At 45.2% G+C, this 17,778-nt stretch overlaps 1 protein-coding gene across 1 annotated transcript in view; it reads left to right on the forward strand.

Moving 5' to 3' along the window:
* The window catches only part of Il20rb (interleukin 20 receptor subunit beta), a 32,512-nt gene extending 15,229 nt beyond the window's left edge, over window positions 1-17,283 (forward strand). The window contains exons 3-8 of the mRNA XM_077795493.1: window positions 698-824; window positions 2,345-2,535; window positions 6,402-6,526; window positions 8,581-8,731; window positions 12,471-12,613; window positions 16,995-17,283. Of these exons, the coding sequence (XP_077651619.1) occupies window positions 698-824; window positions 2,345-2,535; window positions 6,402-6,526; window positions 8,581-8,731; window positions 12,471-12,613; window positions 16,995-17,102 (845 nt within the window). The 3' untranslated portion in view covers window positions 17,103-17,283. The remainder of the gene's footprint in view (window positions 1-697; window positions 825-2,344; window positions 2,536-6,401; window positions 6,527-8,580; window positions 8,732-12,470; window positions 12,614-16,994) is intronic.
* The last annotated feature ends 495 nt before the right edge of the window (window positions 17,284-17,778 follow it).

Genomic DNA, 17,778 nt, shown 5'->3' on the forward strand with positions numbered 1-17,778 from the left:
GTATAGATAATGAAAATGTATTAGATATTTCTAAAAGGCTGGAAGAAAGGACTTTGGATGTTTTTTCCCCACAAAGCAATAATATATGTTTGAGGAGATAGATACTGATTTGAACATTACACAATATGTACATATTACACAAATTGTACATATTATGTACAATTGAAATAGTATGTGTAAAGTTTGTGTTAATTTGGGTTTGATCCTCTGCACCTCATATTTTATATGTTTTAACAAACATATAAAAATTGTACATATTTATGGTACACCTACCACATGGTGGTACAATTTTTATATGTACACTTTTATATGTACAATTTTTATATGTTTGTTAAAATAAGTACATACATAACATGCCTATATAATAGGTTTTGGTTTTCTCATTTGTATAGTGGATGAACCAATGGTCCTTAGTCCCAGTAGGGTAATGAGGATTAAAGGAACAATCTAGCACATAGCTTAATAGAATATAAGATCTTGCTTAAGATTACCCATTATTATTGTTAATATGCCTTTTTATCACAAAGGCAGAATTATAATTATGGTAGCCAAAACTTAGCATTAGCACAAGTATGATAAAATTAGAGTTGTCATCATTCATAAACCTGTGTGGCCTTTCACTGGACGCTACCAGTCTGAAGCTGTGGCATTCCCCCATGTCAGCCACCCCTCAGCCTTCCTCTCTGCCTTCACCCAGATGGAGTGCCCAGTCTGCCTGCCCCTCAGAACCTCTCTGTGAACTCAACCAACATGAAGCATCTCTTGACATGGAGCCCAGTGATCCTGCCTGGAGAAACAGTACACTATTCTGTTGAGTATCAGGGGTGAGTGATTGGTTTTTGTTGTTTGAATAATTTTTCCTCCCTCAGACAGCAATTGGTTCCTGGAGACACAGCCCCTTCCTTCTTGGCTCAAGGAGGCCTTGTGAGCCCAGGGATGGATTATCTCCAATGATCTGCCCCCTCTGTGTGAGTGAGCATTGAAAGAGTCAAGGAAGCAAGGAACTGCCCTTTGGTTTTGACAGTGAACTCTCTAGAAACATGAATGTGTAGACATACATTTTGTTGTGGCTTCTTTTCAACAGTGAGTCAGCTGTCCAAAGAGTTTGACCCTGACTTGAGATGGACAAATCATTGGAGACCCAGATCCTTTGGGAGGAGAGAGAGATCTCAGTTTTCTTGACTATATATAGTCTTGTACTTAGAAGCCAAAACAAATATTCACCCTAAAGATCAGCTGGCCCTGGGGCCTACCAGGCTCTAGTCTTCTCCAGGAATTTGCAACTGTTGAGTAGTGACAGCAGCAGAGAAAGTGCTCAATGTATTTCATTAGCAGTAAATACAAACTGATCACATTATTAGAAATATGTAGGTATTGTAGGCTCAGGACACAGCTGACAACATTTTTGGATATAGGGAACTTAATATCTGAAGGAGGAGATGGGCAGAAAATATAATAGGTCCATTCTTTTTCAGTGTGGGATCCTTTAGCCACAGGGAGTTATTTAAGTTTAAATTAATTTAAATTAAACTCAAATATCTGCTTCCCAGTCACACCGGTTACATTTTGGATGCTCCAGGGCCATACGTGGCTAGTGGCTGCCATATTGAGCACTACCAGTACTGAACATTTCTATCAATTCAGAAAGTTCTACTGGGTAGCAATGCTTGAGGCAATTTCAGAGAGTGATTTGTGCTAGAACAACTATAAGGCTGAGGCAAAAAGGCTGACTCTGCAGCTGCTTTATAATAGGTAGTGGAAAGGCCTCTCTGAGGTGGTGATCCTTACATCAGATCTGCAAGGAACCATCCCTGTGAACAGCAGGGACAGATCATTTGAGAGGTCCTTTGGAATTAAGAGATCAGCATTCTGGGAGAAATGACCAGGAGGTCAGTGTGGCAAGAATATCTCTCTTCTGAGCAGGGTGAGAGAGAAGGCCAGAATCTTATAGCAATGGGGATGAGTTTGGATTCCATTCTAAGTGCTGTAAAAAGCCATGGAAGACAGAAATGTCATGGTATGCTGAGGGTGGTGAATGGCTTGAAGAACAGCAAGAGCGGAGGCTGGGAGATCTCAGCAAGGCAGGACATGAGGGTGCCTGAGATAAGGGTGCTGACTGTGGACATGGAGAGAAATACACAGATTGGGGTTCACGCCTAGGTTTCCCTTGGCTAGTGACAAAAGGAGTGAAGAATGGATGGTTGGTGAGGGAAGAGAGTGGAGGAGCTGGGGGGTAGGGAGCAAATGCTGACTATGAAGAGTGGGAGAATGGAAGCAGTTCCCATCACCTTTGCGCCTGGATCAAGGGGTTGATGTGACGCTGCATCTTCTTTTCTTTGGCCAGAGAGTACGAGAGCCTGTACACAAGCTGGATCTGGATCCCCACCAGCTGGTGCACAGTCATTGAAGAACCCAACTGTGACGTCACGGATGACATCACTGCCACAGTCCCTTACAAACTCCGCGTCAGGGCCACATTGGGCTCCCAGACTTCTGCCTGGAGCACCCTGAAGCACCCCTTTAATCGAAACTCAAGTAAGGCATTTTTTTCCTTACTCTCTGCTCTACCATGCTCCCCTTCTCATGTTCACCAAGATTTCAGGATCCTTTTTATCATCAAAATAATCTTGCAAAGCCAGAGTATGGTGGATGTAAACCATTCTTACTGATACATTTTTGAAAAATATTTTTAGTTATAGATGGACATGATACCTTTATTTTTATTTGTTTGTTGATTTATTTAATGAGGTGCTGAGGATCAAACCCAGTGCCTCACATGGGCTAGGCAAGCACGCGACCACTGAGCTAAACCCCCAGCCCACTGATATATTTTTAAAATTGCTGATCACTTCCCTCTCTTTGGTTCTTTGACTTTGGATGTCATTGCTGACTGTCTTGGTCAGGGTTTGTGGATGGTGGAGACACTGGCATTGGGAACCTGGCTGTTCTGGAAATAGGGAGATAGCACTAAGACTGCCTCTGACTACACCACTCATACCTCCATTAATCTTGTACTGCCTCCCTTCTGGTGCCTCATGAATTCCATATTTACTGACTGTCAGCAACTTTGTTGTTTAAAAAGATCTATTTATTTAATGGCCATGAGAAATAGTACCCTTCTGTGGTTGCTGGGAAATGACTCTTCTAATTGCTATAGTACCTGGAAAATGATTGAGAAAGAAGACAAGAATCCGGGTAGGTGTTCACAAATAGCTGAGTGCAAGCAATGGCCAGAGCATGAAAGGATGTGCAGAGGTGGAAAACAGTAGAAGCCAGGACTTGATGGATGGCAGAGGGTAGAGAAGCAGCTATCCATGTGGCTTTGATATGAAGCTTGTCAAGTCAACAGAAGGTAGCCATGGAAGAGAGAGTGTCTAGGCAAGGTCTGTCTCACAGCACAATCCTTCTGGCTGCTGTGTGGAAAGTGACCTGGAATGGGCAAGCCTGTCCAGGGCAGGGGAAGAGTGAGGAGAGGGTTGTAATACTCCAGCTGATTCAAGATGGAGCCCAGTCCCAAGCGTGGAGGAGAAGGAGGAGGAGGAAAGGATGAATTCAAGAGACATGATGAGTTAGAAAGGACAGGGCTTAGAGACCAGTTATTAGGGAATAGGGCCGGGAGAGATGGTGATGGTGTCCAGCTTCTGATTAGAGAATGCCATCCAAAGCAGAGACACTGGGAGGAGCAACTGGTCTTGAGAAATGAGAGACATCTGTGTCTCTGTGCCCTTTGTGATGGAGATTCCAGCAGAATAGCATGCCATGGATGCCTGACTGGCAGCTGGACATCAGGATCTGGGCCTCAGAGAGGTCAAAGCCAGAGACACACAACACAGAGTTGGTAGCTAAAGATTTGGGAGAGTATAAGATTATCCAGGGAGAAGATATGGGAGACAAAGAGACCCTGGGGTCTTGGGGAACCTCAGGGTTTAACATGTCTATGGAGAGAAGGTGGCTGGGCTGGGAGGTCATGGAGGGAGAAAAGGCTGAAGGAGGCTACTGCATGGGTCCTCAAGAAAGTGACCTCATGGAATGGAGGGGATGACAGTGTGGTTGCTGGGGTGGAAGACTGGTGGAGGTGGGAAGCAACAGGGCAGCTCTTCCCCTAAGCAGGTGTGGGTGAGAATGCAGACGGTTGGGAGCTGCAGGAAGAACAAGGGCAAGGGCCTTTGGTAGCCTTTTATTCAGAGGTGGCAGAAGATTCTCTGCTGTGAGTGAGGGCAGAGGAGGTAATGGGACAAGTCAGGGTGGTTAAGGAGCTTGTGACATTGGGTGGACCTTAGAAGGTGGGGGCTTAGAAGGTGGGGGCGCCCAAGCAAGAGGCTGAGGAAGATGAAGACAGCTTTGAAAGGGAAGTTGGCCCCGTGGAACTTGAGGGATGTGGTTCAAATCCCAGTTCAGCCACTTGATGCTTGGGTCCCTGCCTTTTCGTCTGTAAAAGGGGCAACAGGTTGCTTCACTGGATAGTTGTAGGGACCACATGAGAAGAAATGTGTAAATTACTCAGCAGAGTGCTGACCTACCATAGCACTCAACTGTGGGTAGGTGTTATCACTTTTTGCCCTAGGGATGCCTGGAGTCAAGAGCCAGAGAACAGAGGAGTGGAGGGGTGGGGCAGGAACAGGATTGTTGGAATGAAATACCAGTAGGAACTGTGGTGCCAAAAATGGATTCCTCCCTCTGGCCTCCTTCCCAGGCAATGGGAGGACTTAGTGGAAATGGCAGGATCCTAGGCACTGGGGGAGGGCACTGCAGCTCTGCCTCTGCCTGCAGTACCCAGGTAGCACCCAGCACCACCTCCCTCTGGCACCTGGGAGATGCCAAGACTATTGCTGGGGATTGGCAGCTGTTGGAAGGAAGACTGGGGTCAAATAGATAAGGGAGTGCCTTCCAAACTATGTGGGCAGGGCTGTGCTGTCAAACATGGGCTGAGAAGGCCAGAATAAACAGGAAAAGGTCTTGCTGCAGGGGGAGCTGAAGAAAAGAGCCCCCGTACTTGCATCAGAAGGCTGAAGATGTGTTCTTGAGCTATCCCTGCACAGTGGAGTTCAGCAACTGAGCTGGGTGGCATGGTGATCTCTTAAAGGCATTCCGTCTGTCCTTTTCTGTTTGTAAAAGGCCACTCTGACTTTTCCCCAGGAATGTGAAAGATCCTTCTTTAAGGTTCCCCTGTAGAGGATCTTCTGCACTTAACCTTGTTGGGAGCAGAGGTTCTTAGCCTCAACTGCATGCTGGAGTCGAGGAGGAGCTTGAGAACCACACTCCTGGAGCCCATTCCTGGAGGGTCTGATTTGACTGATTTGTGTGCATCCTGGTCATTGGGAGTTCAAAATTCTCCCTAGTTATTTTAATTATAGCTGGACTTGGGATTGCCTGGTACAAAGAATAAACACCCCTCATGGGGGAGCTAGAAACATAGACATGGGCTCAAATTCTGGTCATTAACTGTGATTCTGGGAAAGTCCCTTAACATTTCCATACAAACAGAATAATATTTACCCTCTTAGGTTTCCTGGGTGGATTAAATGAGACAAGTATGCAGAATGCTTAGGACAGAGGTTCCTGGCCCAACACTGTCAAAAAATTCTTCTCTGAACTTCGGGTCATTTTCTCTAATAATATCTATCCTCCATAAAGATGGAGGTCAGAGGACCTGGATCTGCAAGGCACATATGGATTCATCATCAGTAGTGAGGGGGTGGGAGCTGCCTCTGTGACCCCTTCTGTTCTTGGCCTGCTGGTGGGGATCCCTCTCTCTTTGGGATCCAAGTAATGTGAAAGATGATATTTATATTTAAGTTGTAATTTCTAGAGTCAATGTTAACATTTGTAAAAAGCCTTTGACTTGCCAATAATATCCCTCTGTCAGGATGTGAGATGAGGCCTAGAACAGAATAGCTAACCTATCCACAGGCCTCTGGTGGTTTGCAGATGTCTGAAAGTATTCAGATGCCTGTACATGCCACTGTCTATGAGAACTATAGGGATGCACATGCCCTGCCAGGTATGTTCATTCCTAAGGGGAAAAGATGGGGTCCAGCTATGCTCCACATAGACCCAAGTTCAGGCAGGTGTTTGGCAAGCATTAAGAAACAGCATCTGCTCATTAGATGAGCCAAGGTGAAGAGCAATGTCTACTAAAATATTAAGTTAGTGGAACCTGGAGCACACAATTTTAGAAGGGAAAGTAATAATGTCTACTTGAGTATGTAATCCCTTTTCCTCTTTTCTTGAGTATATATATTTCTGGAAAAGAATAGAAGACTTTATTGAAGTTAAGAGTCCAAAAAAAAAAAAAAGAAGAATCATAGTAAATCTTTGCCATTTGGGGTTTCATTCATTCATCATTAAAAAAGTGGTCCTGCCTGGGACTGGCTTTGATTCTGCCCTTGTCTTGCCAACAGCCATCCTCACCCCACCCAGGATGGAGGTGTCCAAGGATGGCTTCCACCTGGTTATTGAACTGGAAGACCTGGGGCCACAGTTTGAGTTCCTCGTGGCCTACTGGAGGAGGGAGCCTGGTGCCAAGGTGAGTCGGGCTTTGCGGGGAGATGGTACAGCTCTCTGAGGGTGGGTGAGGAGAGCCAGGTCCTGCAGTGCTCACTGTCTGGCCAGCCTGAGAATGAGCAGCTCTGGGTGAAGCCTGTGAAGGGAGAGATGACTAGATGCTGACCATTCCATGGGCCTCTTTAAAAAATAAAAATGCCTTAGTCCTCTTTGGTCTTGGCTGGGAACATTTTCAGGCAGATCTGCTGAAGTTTGGGGACAGCCTCATGCCCCACACTAAGCTAGATTGACCTGGAACATCTTTTGAATGGACTTTTCCCCTCTCTCATCAGCTGATCTCCTCAGCCAGTTAAGGGAAGCAGGCCAGGGTGTTCCAGATCAACTGGATGATTTCAAGAGCCTACGAGGCTGGTACAAGCCTCTTGAGGGTGTGTATCTTGGCAGGGAACAGAAGGGGGCAGCCAGCCAGGAGCTGGCTTATGAATAAGCCCATTTAATTAGGAGCAGGTAGGCCATGCAGAAAGCCCGGGGGGGGGGGGAGCTGCCCCTCCCCGTGGGAAGGCTGCTGTAGTCCAGGTGAGGGGAGTCCAGCCCTCACAAACAGCAGCAGCAGAAGGGGTGGGGCACCAGTGGAAAGTGGGGGGACACTCAAATCCATGGAGCCCCTGTCCAAGCTGAGAGGGAGACAGGGCCTAGAGGCCCACTCCCATCAGCACCAGGAAGTAATGGGCTTTCTCAGAGTATTAATATGGGCTCTCACAGAATCCCTGAGCAGAGCTGGCAGAGTCTCCCTTCTCCAGGGACCCCTACCTGTGGTGGCCTTGCTTCCTTCCCCTGAGTCCTCTTCCTGTGGCCCCCTGCCCAGCTTACTCCCAGGCCCTGCCCTTCATCACACCTTCTAACATACGCCTATGATGGTGCCTTCCCAGCCACCCAAGGCCTCTGAGCCTGAGGCCTCTCACAGTATCCTCTCCCCTTTATCCCTACTTCCAGATCCAGGTATTCAGTTTCCCAAGACCAAAGTCTTTGGAGAGGAATCTCATTGTTCATGCTCATCGGGCCAAGCTTAGTGGTTGCAGGGAGCTAGTTGGTCTCTGATAGGACCCTTCTCAGACCGGAGGAATCCCAGATCACTTAGTGGTGTCTGAGGGTAGTGCATATGCCCTGCCACACACTCAATAGGGGCTTTAGGTTGGGAAGTGTCCCCTGGAAGGTGGGTGGGGGCAGGTAGGGCAGGCAATAATACCAGTCCTTATCCCCATGAGGTCAGAGCCAACTGATAGGACATGGCATTGCCAACCAGACAGGTGGAGTGGTGCTGGGGACAGGGTCAGCACCTGGCAGGAGGCAGCACACAGCTCCATCAGATTCTTTGGGACAGAGTGGCTCCCCACCCTTGTAACTGGCAGGGCCAGTGCTGAAAGAGAAGTATGTGCCCTGAGTCACCTAGGCTCAGCCTACACAAGCCTCTGCAGGCTCAGATGCAGAGCACAGGCCCGGGGCAGGTGGTGGATGTGGAAAGGTGGACAGCGGAGTGCATAGACAGAGGGATGGATGGGCAAGTGGGAAAGCATGGCCCACCAGCTCTCTGATTTTATGCACTGATCTCTGTGGCAGCAGTGACCATGCCAAATCCTTGCCCAGCCAGATTTCCAAATTTCCAGTCTCTGCTCAAGTGTCATCCTTTCAGAAAGGTTTCCCCTAATCACATTGTCTAAACTAGTGCCTCCTTGTCACTCTCTAGCCCCTTGCCTTTTCTCTGCACAGCTTTTATGGCCACCTGACATGTATTTATATATTGTTGGTCTTCCCCACGAAAGCTCTACAACAGCAGAGACTTTGCCTCCTTTGTTATATGCTCTGTCCCTGTTCCTGGAACAGTGCCTGATACTTATTAGGTGCCTAATAAACGTGAGTGGATAAACGAGCAAGTGAGTGCAAACATGCGTGAGTAACAGGGAACATTCTGTACCTACCCCAGATAGGAAATTTCTGCAGTGTTCCCTCCCTGGCTCTCCTCAACCTTTCCAGTCCTGCTTCCCTCAGAGAATAACTGTGTTTTCTGTTCTCCCAAAGGAACAGACCAAAGTGGTGAGGAGTAGGGGTGTTCCTGTGCACCTGGAAACCATGGACCCAGGAGCCACATACTGTGTGAAGGCCCAGTCTCTGGTGAAGGTCATCGGGAGGCGCAGTGCCTTCAGCCAGGCAGAGTGTGTGGAGGTGCAAGGTAAAGAAGATCTGCCTGTCCCTTGGGCCCCCGCAGAGGTGACAGCCCCTCTTGGTGCATGCTCAGGTGCCTTTGATTCTGAGCCTTCCCTTGATTTCACAGACCTGGGTGGGTTCCGGTGGTGAATGTGTGCAGGAGGCCGTCCTAGTGCTGGGTGGGGATCTTTAAGCAGCTGTCACTCTCCCCGTGAGAGCTTCCTCCTCCCTGGGCCAGATGTGTCAAGGCTGATGAATACTGCCTGTGATTAGAGGTGGCTGCAGGAGAGGCCACCAGGTTCCTTGGCGAGCCTGGGAAGGAGGTCATACACCATACAATGCCACAGTTTCTTTTATTGGAAGGGGCTTTATGGAGTGTCTCCAGAAGCCTCTTTTTTTTTTTCCCCTTGACATTAAAAAAAAAAAAAATTTGTTTTTAGTTGTAGATGGACACAATACCTTTAATTAATTAATTATTTTTTTTATGTGGTGCTAAGGATTGAACTCATTGCCTCACAGGTGTGAGGCAAGTTTTCTACCACTGAGCTACACTTCCAGAACCCCCTTGAAATGTTATGGTCTAAAAACTTGAATAACTTGAAAACCCTTTTGGAAAAAATAAACCCAACAAAATTCTACATCCTATGATCCTACCATTCAAATATCACCACTTGTGTGTGTGTGAGTGATCTTTTAGCCTTGAATATATAGTACATTCATATGGTGCAAAAAATATAAGAGACACATGGAAATTTTATTTTCCATATCCATTTTCCCCACCCATAAAATTCCTATACCCTCTACCATAGATACGGACTTCTTGCATATACTTCTGAAGACTTTTTAATGCATATACAAGTAAATGAGAATATGTTTACATATATTGCCTTTCCTTTTCTTTGTGGGGTGGGTACTAGGGATTGAACTCAGGGGCACTTGACCCCTGAGCCACATCCCTAGCCCTATTTTGTATTTTATTTAGAGACAGGGGTCTGTCTGAGTTGCTTAGCATCTCTCTGTTGCTGAGGCTAGCAAAAATGGTGGCATGTTCTAGACATTTTTCTGGATCTTGTCTTTTTCATTTTATATATCTTATAGATTTTGCAGTATTAATAAAGTAGTTCCTTTATCCTTCTTTATTGCTACATACTATTTCATTATATGTATATTAAATAACTGATTTAACTAGTCCCCTATTAACAGGCACTTAGTTTTTCCCAAAATATTTTGCTATTACAGCCAATGCTCTAATTAATTTTCGCTAATACATTGATTATTATGCCAGGGATGGGTGTGTAGCTCAGTGGTAGAGGGCTTGTCTAGCATGCACAAGACCTTAAGTTTGACCCTCCCAACATTGTGAGAAAAAAAAAAAGATAATTTTTCTGGTATATATTTATTTGAAGGACAAATTATTCGAGGTAGATTGACTTGGTTGAAGATATAGACCTTTAATTTTGATTGCTGTTTTCAAATTGCCCTCCAAAGGAGCATAGCCCTCAGTCATTACCTACACGTCGGAGTTCTATAGCATATAAACACTGTGCCGGGCTGAGGATGTGGCTCAAGTGGTAGCGTGCTCACCTGGCATGCACCACATACGAACAATGGTGTTGTGTCCGCCGATAACTAAAAAATAAATATTAAAATTCTCTCTCTCTCTCTCCCTCTCTCATTCTCTCTTTAAAAAAAAAAACCACTGTGCCTATTTTTCTGTTTTCCCCCAATAACTAACATATCTATAACTGTTCCCATGTAAATTTTCTGATTATTATTTTATTCACTTTCCCAAAAAATCATGTCTTGTTTAAAAAATCCAATCAACACAGAAATTTTAAAAAGGGTCAGAGTTAAATATTGTCCACTCTTCCCCATATACCACTCAGGAGGTTTCCTTTGGTGAGTCTGGCATTTAATCCTCCCAGCACTGCCTGTGTGATTCCAGTGCTCACACACACAAAGGGGCCTATCCCATACCTAGTGTTCTGTGCCTGGCTCGTCTTCACTTGGCAATATATCATGAGCATCATTTTATGTTGGTATCTTTGGGTCCACCTCAGTTTTTTTAAATGCTGCATAGTAAACCAGTATATTTAATATCTCCTTATTAATGAGAATATTTTGTGTTTTCTAGTCCTTTGCCACTATAAACCATGCTGTAGTAACCAAGTGTGTATCTGTCCCAATTCTCATTTTAATAGCTGAATGACTAGCCTACCATTCTGGTGAATCCCCTTTACTGGGTATTTGAATCACTTCTGTTTGCTTTTTTGGGGAGGGGAGGTACCAGGGATTGAACTTAGGGTCACTCAACCACTGAGTCATGTCTCCAGTCCTATTTTACATTGTACTTAGAGACAGGGTCTTACTGAGTTGCTTAGCACCTTGCTTTTACTGAGGCTGGCTTTGAACTTGTGATTCTCCTGCATCAGCCTCCCGATCCTCTGGGATTACAGGCAGGTGCCACCACACCCAGCTTTCATTTGCTTTTGAAGATTATATTCATTCTTTTATTAAATGAATATTTACTGAGTATTCACTGTGTGCCAAATCCTGGCTTGTGCACTTGGATTCATCAGGGAAATCCCTGCCCTCAAGAACCTCCCCTCTAGTGGAGACAGACTCCCAACAAGCAAAAGATGGGATGGTATCAGTGGTTTCCATGAGGAAAATGTACCAGAACATGCCTGGAGGGGTGGGAGGGGCAGGGACCACTCTGGGCAGAGAAGAGGTTCTGTTGCTGTATTCCAGAAGTTTCCATGAACAGACCGATGCATATAATTGTTTCCTTTCTTGGAATTATTTTTTTTGGAATTGAAATCATAGGAGTGGATTGAAAGGGTATGAACATTTGTGTATCTCTCAATGTACACTGCTAAAATATTTTTCAAAATCTTTGAAACAATATGCATGGCCCCAGCCACTTGTGTGACTACCAGCTTCTCCACAACCTCCCTGGCTAAGTTACCCTTCACATTGTGAGCTAACTACCAGACCAGGGAGGCTTAAATGAGTTACTCCAGGTTACACAGAACAGAGATGGGAAAATACTGCATTCCCCTTCTGCATCTCCAGATGCCCAGGTCTGGTCCTTTCTGCTACATTTACAATTACAATAATTATGAGCTTTGGAGCTAACCCTATCTGTGTGACCTGGGGTAAATTGCCTAACCATTCTGAGCATAGAATCATCTTATAAAAGCAGAGAAACTCATGCCCATTGCAAAGAACAGGGGTTTACCACCCAGCCCCCAGCATAGAGCTGGAAGGAGGAGCCACATAACAGGGGCTTGATATAGCATAGTTATTATGTGACTGTTTTCCGGACTTAATATTCTCCTCCATAAGATGGACCAGTGCCAAGAGCAAATTGCGAAATACTTTGTTTTCGGTTACCACCCAGCCAGTTCTGGGGCCTGGCCCCCTGCCTTCCTCTGGTAGCTGTGCCAGGTATGTGCTAACACTGCTCTTGCCTTCACACACAATGCTCCTCCCTTCCCCTTCCCAAGAAAGAGATTTTAATCTTCTCTGGAGCTTTCTGGAAACCATACCTTAATCTAGATTTTCTAGATTAAATCTAAAATTTAGATTTTAGAAAAATGGCGGCAATTTTGGTACCAGGGCACATTATCAAATCTCAGGTTTCTGGCTTCTGCCATCTTGATTGACATTCAGAGTCAACTCCAGGGGTCAGGGGAGGCCTGGGCTTGGAGGCTTCCCCTTCATTGTGGTTTCTAAGCGTCTTCTTGTCTTTCTGTCTCCAGAAGAGGCTCTCCCGCTGGCCCTGGCCCTGTTTGCCTTCCTTGGCTTCATGCTGATCCTCGTGGTTGTGCCGTTCTCCATCTGGAAAATGGGTCAGCTGCTCCGGTACTCCTGCTGCCCCGTGGTGGTCCTCCCAGATACCTTGGTAAATAAGCTTCCTCTTTCCTTGCAGCATGACGCTGATCAGAGGGCTGTACCTTAGGCCTTAGGTGGGCATGACATGCTTTTTGTGGGTTTTTTGGTTTTTTGGGATTCCACTTCTGTCTCAATCTGTATTGCTAGAATAGAATATCACAGATTGGGTAATTCATAAACAATAGAAGTTCATTTGGTTCTGAGGAAAATATGACCTTTGACCTTTGGGTTTGACTTATTTTGCTTAACATAATATTCTTAAGTTCCATTCTTTATGACTGGCTGAAACTCCATTGGGTATATATACCACATTTTCTTTATCCATTCATCCATCCATGGACACCTAGGCTGGTTCCACAGTTTGGCTATTGTGAATTGTGCTGCTATAAACGTGGGTGTGCATGGATCACTATAGTATAACAACTAATTCTTCAGGATAAATACTGAGGAGTAGTAAAGCTGGGTCATATGGTGGTTTCATTCTTAGTCTTTTGAGGAATCTCCGTGGTGATTTCCGTAGTGGCTGTAGTAATATACAATCCTACTAACAGTATAGAAGTGTTCCTTTCTCTCCACATCCTCTTCAGCATTTATTATTGTTTGTGTGCTTGATGTTGCCATTCTAACTGGAGTGAGATGAAATCTCATTTTAGTTTTGGTTTGCATTTCTCCAATTGCTAATTATGTTGAACATTTTTTAAATGTATTTGTTGGCCATTTGCATTTCTTCTTTTGAGACATCTGTTTAATTCATTTGCTCATTTATAAATTGAGGGTTTTTTTTGGGGGGGGGGATACCAGGGATTGAATACAGGGACACTCAACCACTGAGCCACATCCCCAGCCCTATTTTGCATTTTATTTAGAGACAGGGTCTCACTGAGTTGCTTAGCACCACGCTTTTGCTGAGCTGGCTTTAAACTTGGGATCCTCCTGCCTCAGCCTTCCCAGCTGCTGGGATTACAGGCTTGCACCACAGAGCCTGGCTGAGTTTTTTTGATGCTGAATTTTTTGAGTTCTTTATATATTCTGGCTATTAATCCTCTGTCAGAAGAAGCAGCACAGATTTTCTCCTATTATGTAGGTTCTTTCTTCCCATTCTCAAGTCCTTTTACGATCTGCATCAATCCATTGGTGAAAGTAGAGCCCTCAGCTAATCATCTCTCAAAGGTCCCACCTTAAGGCTGTTGCCTTGGGAATTCAGTTTCCAATACATGCTTTTGGGAGAATATATTCAAACCACAGCAATTTCTAATCAGAGGGTCTAGGAGAGATCTCCCTTCTCCAGGGTATAGGCACCTCCCTGAGGCCACCTCTGCTTTCTCCCAGGACCTGGCATGAACACAACCTGGTGTTTTCCCAGCCCAGGATGCTTGCCATTTCAGGAGTCATACACAGTTTTTCTCTTCTGAACTGTCCTGCTGAACCTTCTTGGTCCCTTTCTACAGTTCCAACAGCGGCTACATCCAATAACATACTCCAACACAATATATTCAACTGATCCACCAAGGACATCAGGGTAAAGAGCATGTGTGGGAACATGGGAAGTCTGGACTATGCTTTGTCTTTAGTGGGGATGGCGTGGGGACATGGGGGGCAATTTGGACTTCATAGTGACTCCCAAAGACTAGGGGTCCCTGCCGGTGTTCCTAGCTCTGCATTAACCTAGGATTCTTATTCTACTCCAGGGAACGCAGAGCACAGGAGTGAGTGTGCCTGGGGCCATGGTGGGGATGTGCCCATGCCATGGTGGGGAGAAGCAGAAGCCAGCAGTTCCCACACGGTGCATCTGGCCACCTCTCTAGATGCCTCCCTGGATATTCCAACTTCTATTCTGTTTTCTCCCCTGGATTTCTAAAGTGGACAAATTCTCTGAGTCAATGCATTTCCCCACAGTGCTGTGTGAGAGATAGATCATTAGTATCCATTAAATCCCAAACACATTCTGGAGCTGGGCATCACTACCACCATCCCCCTTCTCTCAGCAGAGCCTAGCTTCTCTCCGACAGTTGCATTATTTATACATAATCCTCCAAACTGTTAAAAAAAAAAAAAGCGATTTCCAGCCAGCCTTGCAAAATCCACTCATCTTGCCAATTAAACCGTAGAAAATTACCAATCGGAAATCCTTGGCAATTCTCCAAAATGTCCTTCCAGGTTTGTGCTTAATTTATCTGTGTGGGTGAAACGTTACATGTCTATATCTACAATTGTACAATTGGGATGGCTGCACTCTGAAATGTGCCATGAAGAATTCCTTTCCATTAAAGTTTATATCACCATGTAACAGTCAAAGCAAAAGTACCCATGCAAGGACAATCATGTTAATTCGGTCCAGTGTATATTCTCTATTTAAAAATATAATTTTTCCCCATGTCTTTCATCCATAGTTGCTTCCCAGGGATGGGGCTTTGGTGCTAAAGGGTCTTTCTTTCCTTTCTGTGACTGACTTCATTCATTCTTTTCTTGCTGTCATATTCTACTATAAGGTGGGTGGCAAGCATAGAGATGGCCCCAAGTTAGTAACAATGGACCACCCCAAATGTGGCCTTGTGTGCTTCACAGAAAGTGGCATTTGTGATTTCAGATGCTTTTGGGGGTCAAATAGGTACTGGAAAAAAAATGTCTATGCAGTACAATGACCATCACTCAATAAGGAGAGGTGATGGACCCAGGGAAAATCATTCCATCTAAAGAAAGCAGCTGCTTTTTAGCTCCAGAAGGTTGCCACAAAGGTCTGAGCCAGTGCTGCCAGACCTCCAAGATTCATTTATTTATTTTTTGCAGTGCTGGGGATCAAACCCAACTAGACATGCATTTTCCCACCGAGCTACACCCCAGCCTGAGATCTCCAAGTTGTAAATAGGAAACCTGGAAGTCCAGATCGTTATGAGAAATCTCATGATTTTTAAATATTGAAAACATATTTTGGGGGGGCCTGGGTTGTGGCTCAGTGGTAGAGCACTCGCCTAGCATGCATGAGGCACTGGGTTTGATCTGGCACCACATAAAAATAAAAACAAATAAAATAAATAAACTACAACTAAATTTAAAAAAAATGATAACACATATTTTTAAAATATCATTGGAACCTTGCATGAAAGTTAGTTCTAATTGTGCAACAATGTTTAATTTTTTTTTTTGAGGGGTACCGGAGACTGAACTCAGTGGCACTTGACCACTGAGCCACATCCCCAGCCCTATTTTGAATTTTATTTAGAGTCAGGTTCTCCCTGAGTTGCTTAGCACACTGCTTTTGCTGAGGCTGGCCTTGAACTCGCAATCCTCGTGCTTCAGCCTCCTGAGCTGCTAGGATTATTTAATTTAAATGTTTTAGAATTGTGCTGTCCATTAAAGTCATATGTGATAGATTGGGAGGACAGTATAAAAGATTTGAAAATTTTCAGTAATTTTTTACTGCATGTTAAATGACAATATTTTGGTGTATCTGTTAAATAAAGTATATCACTAACAATAACTCCACCTATTTCTTTTTACTTTTTAAAATGTGCTGCTAGATTTTAAAAATTGCATATGCGGCTCTCATTGCTTTCACTGGACAGCGCTGCTCTAGGATTTAAAAATAATCAAGCAAACCACTACAGGTTTGGCAGTCAGGGTCCTGAGAATCTGACTAGGACCAGCAGCAGTGAATTGATGGCCGCTCCAGGCTAACACTCCTGCTCAGAGAGCCCTTCTGGTGTGATATCTTTTCTTATTGTCGGTTGGACACCAAGAGTAAACCCCTGAAGCTGCCTCTTTAGAAACAGGATCAAGGGTGATTGGCTGGATGATGCTGATGTCTAGGAGACCACGGTGGTGGAAACCATCATGCCTGTTCATTTGTGTGCATGTACTTTAGGAGTGATGACCAGGAGGTCAGTGGGAGGTAACTATAGAAGAACACAGGGAATTTGTGGAGGTGAGCATACAGCAATGAAGTCCCTTTGAAAAAATGGGTATCTGCATGTTTGCAACTAGCAATGATTATGCACCAGGGTCTCAGGAAAAAAATATGAGTAAGAAAGAGACTGCATTTATGAGCACTTTCTCTGGACTTGGCACTGTGATAGCTGGTGTTCATGAAGCATCTTAGACTAGTTCATTGTTCTTCAGCTCTTGGTGGAAAATGGTTAGCCCCCCCCCCCACCCCAGAATTCTGCAATTTTGGAGCACTGACGCATCAGGGCCTGGAGGGAATAGCTTGGCAGTGAACTGGGAGATGACCTCAGCAAATGCTGGAAGTCACTGATCTAGGGGTTGGAATTGTCTTTGGGATTTTTTTAACAGCTTGAAATTTCATCAAATAATTGGGATTTTTGTGACACTCTTTACTCTCACTACTTTCTACTAGTGACATCTAATAATCATCGATGAAAATTAATTTTCAGAAAATAACCAATTCACCCCAGAAGTTAATCAGCTGCAGAAGGGAAGAGGTGGATGTCTGTGCCACAACTGTGCTGTCTTCTGAGGAACTCTTCAAGGCCTGGATCTAGACCTGAGGAAGGGCCCACAGACTGGCCTGCAGGAAGGACACAGGACTCGTGAGGGGTGAGGCTGTGTTCCTGTTTTCCTCCACGGATGAAGGACAAGAGAAGTCTGAAGAGCCTGCCGTGTCCATGTGCGGGAGCAACTGTCAGAGGCTGAGTGTCGTGCCAATGGCACTGGTGAGAGTTCAGGAGATGTGACTTCCAGACCCGGAACTGACATTTGCTAGCTGAGTGACCCTGGGGAAAGTGACTTCATCCCTCTGGTTCTCAGGTTTCTCTTCTGCAATGGGGATTAACTACGCACCTGTCTCTGCTCTCTGTCTCTCTTTCTATGTATGTAAATACATTCAGCCCTTGCAGGTCTGCGGGTGGCATTCATGCAGGGAAAGGCCAGCGCTCCTGGAGAGCAGGATATAAATGTGGAGTAAGAAGGACCAAAGGCCACACGTGAGTTGGCTTGGGCTCCCCACTTTCCCAGAGGAAGTGGAAGAGGAAAGGAAGGATGGGAGCAAGTGTTGATCTCACTTCAAGCCAAATGCCTATGCAGAGGTGGAGGGCTCAGCAAGCCATGGTGGGTGACCTGGAAGGCTACAGCCCCCCAACGTAGGCAGTGCACCAGTTCTGGGGATCCACAGAACACCATCAAGTGTGGACTGAGTGCACATCCTGAGGATGGCCAGTA

Source organism: Urocitellus parryii, chromosome 2 (genome assembly GCF_045843805.1).
Source record: "Urocitellus parryii isolate mUroPar1 chromosome 2, mUroPar1.hap1, whole genome shotgun sequence".
NCBI lineage: Eukaryota > Metazoa > Chordata > Mammalia > Rodentia > Sciuridae > Urocitellus > Urocitellus parryii.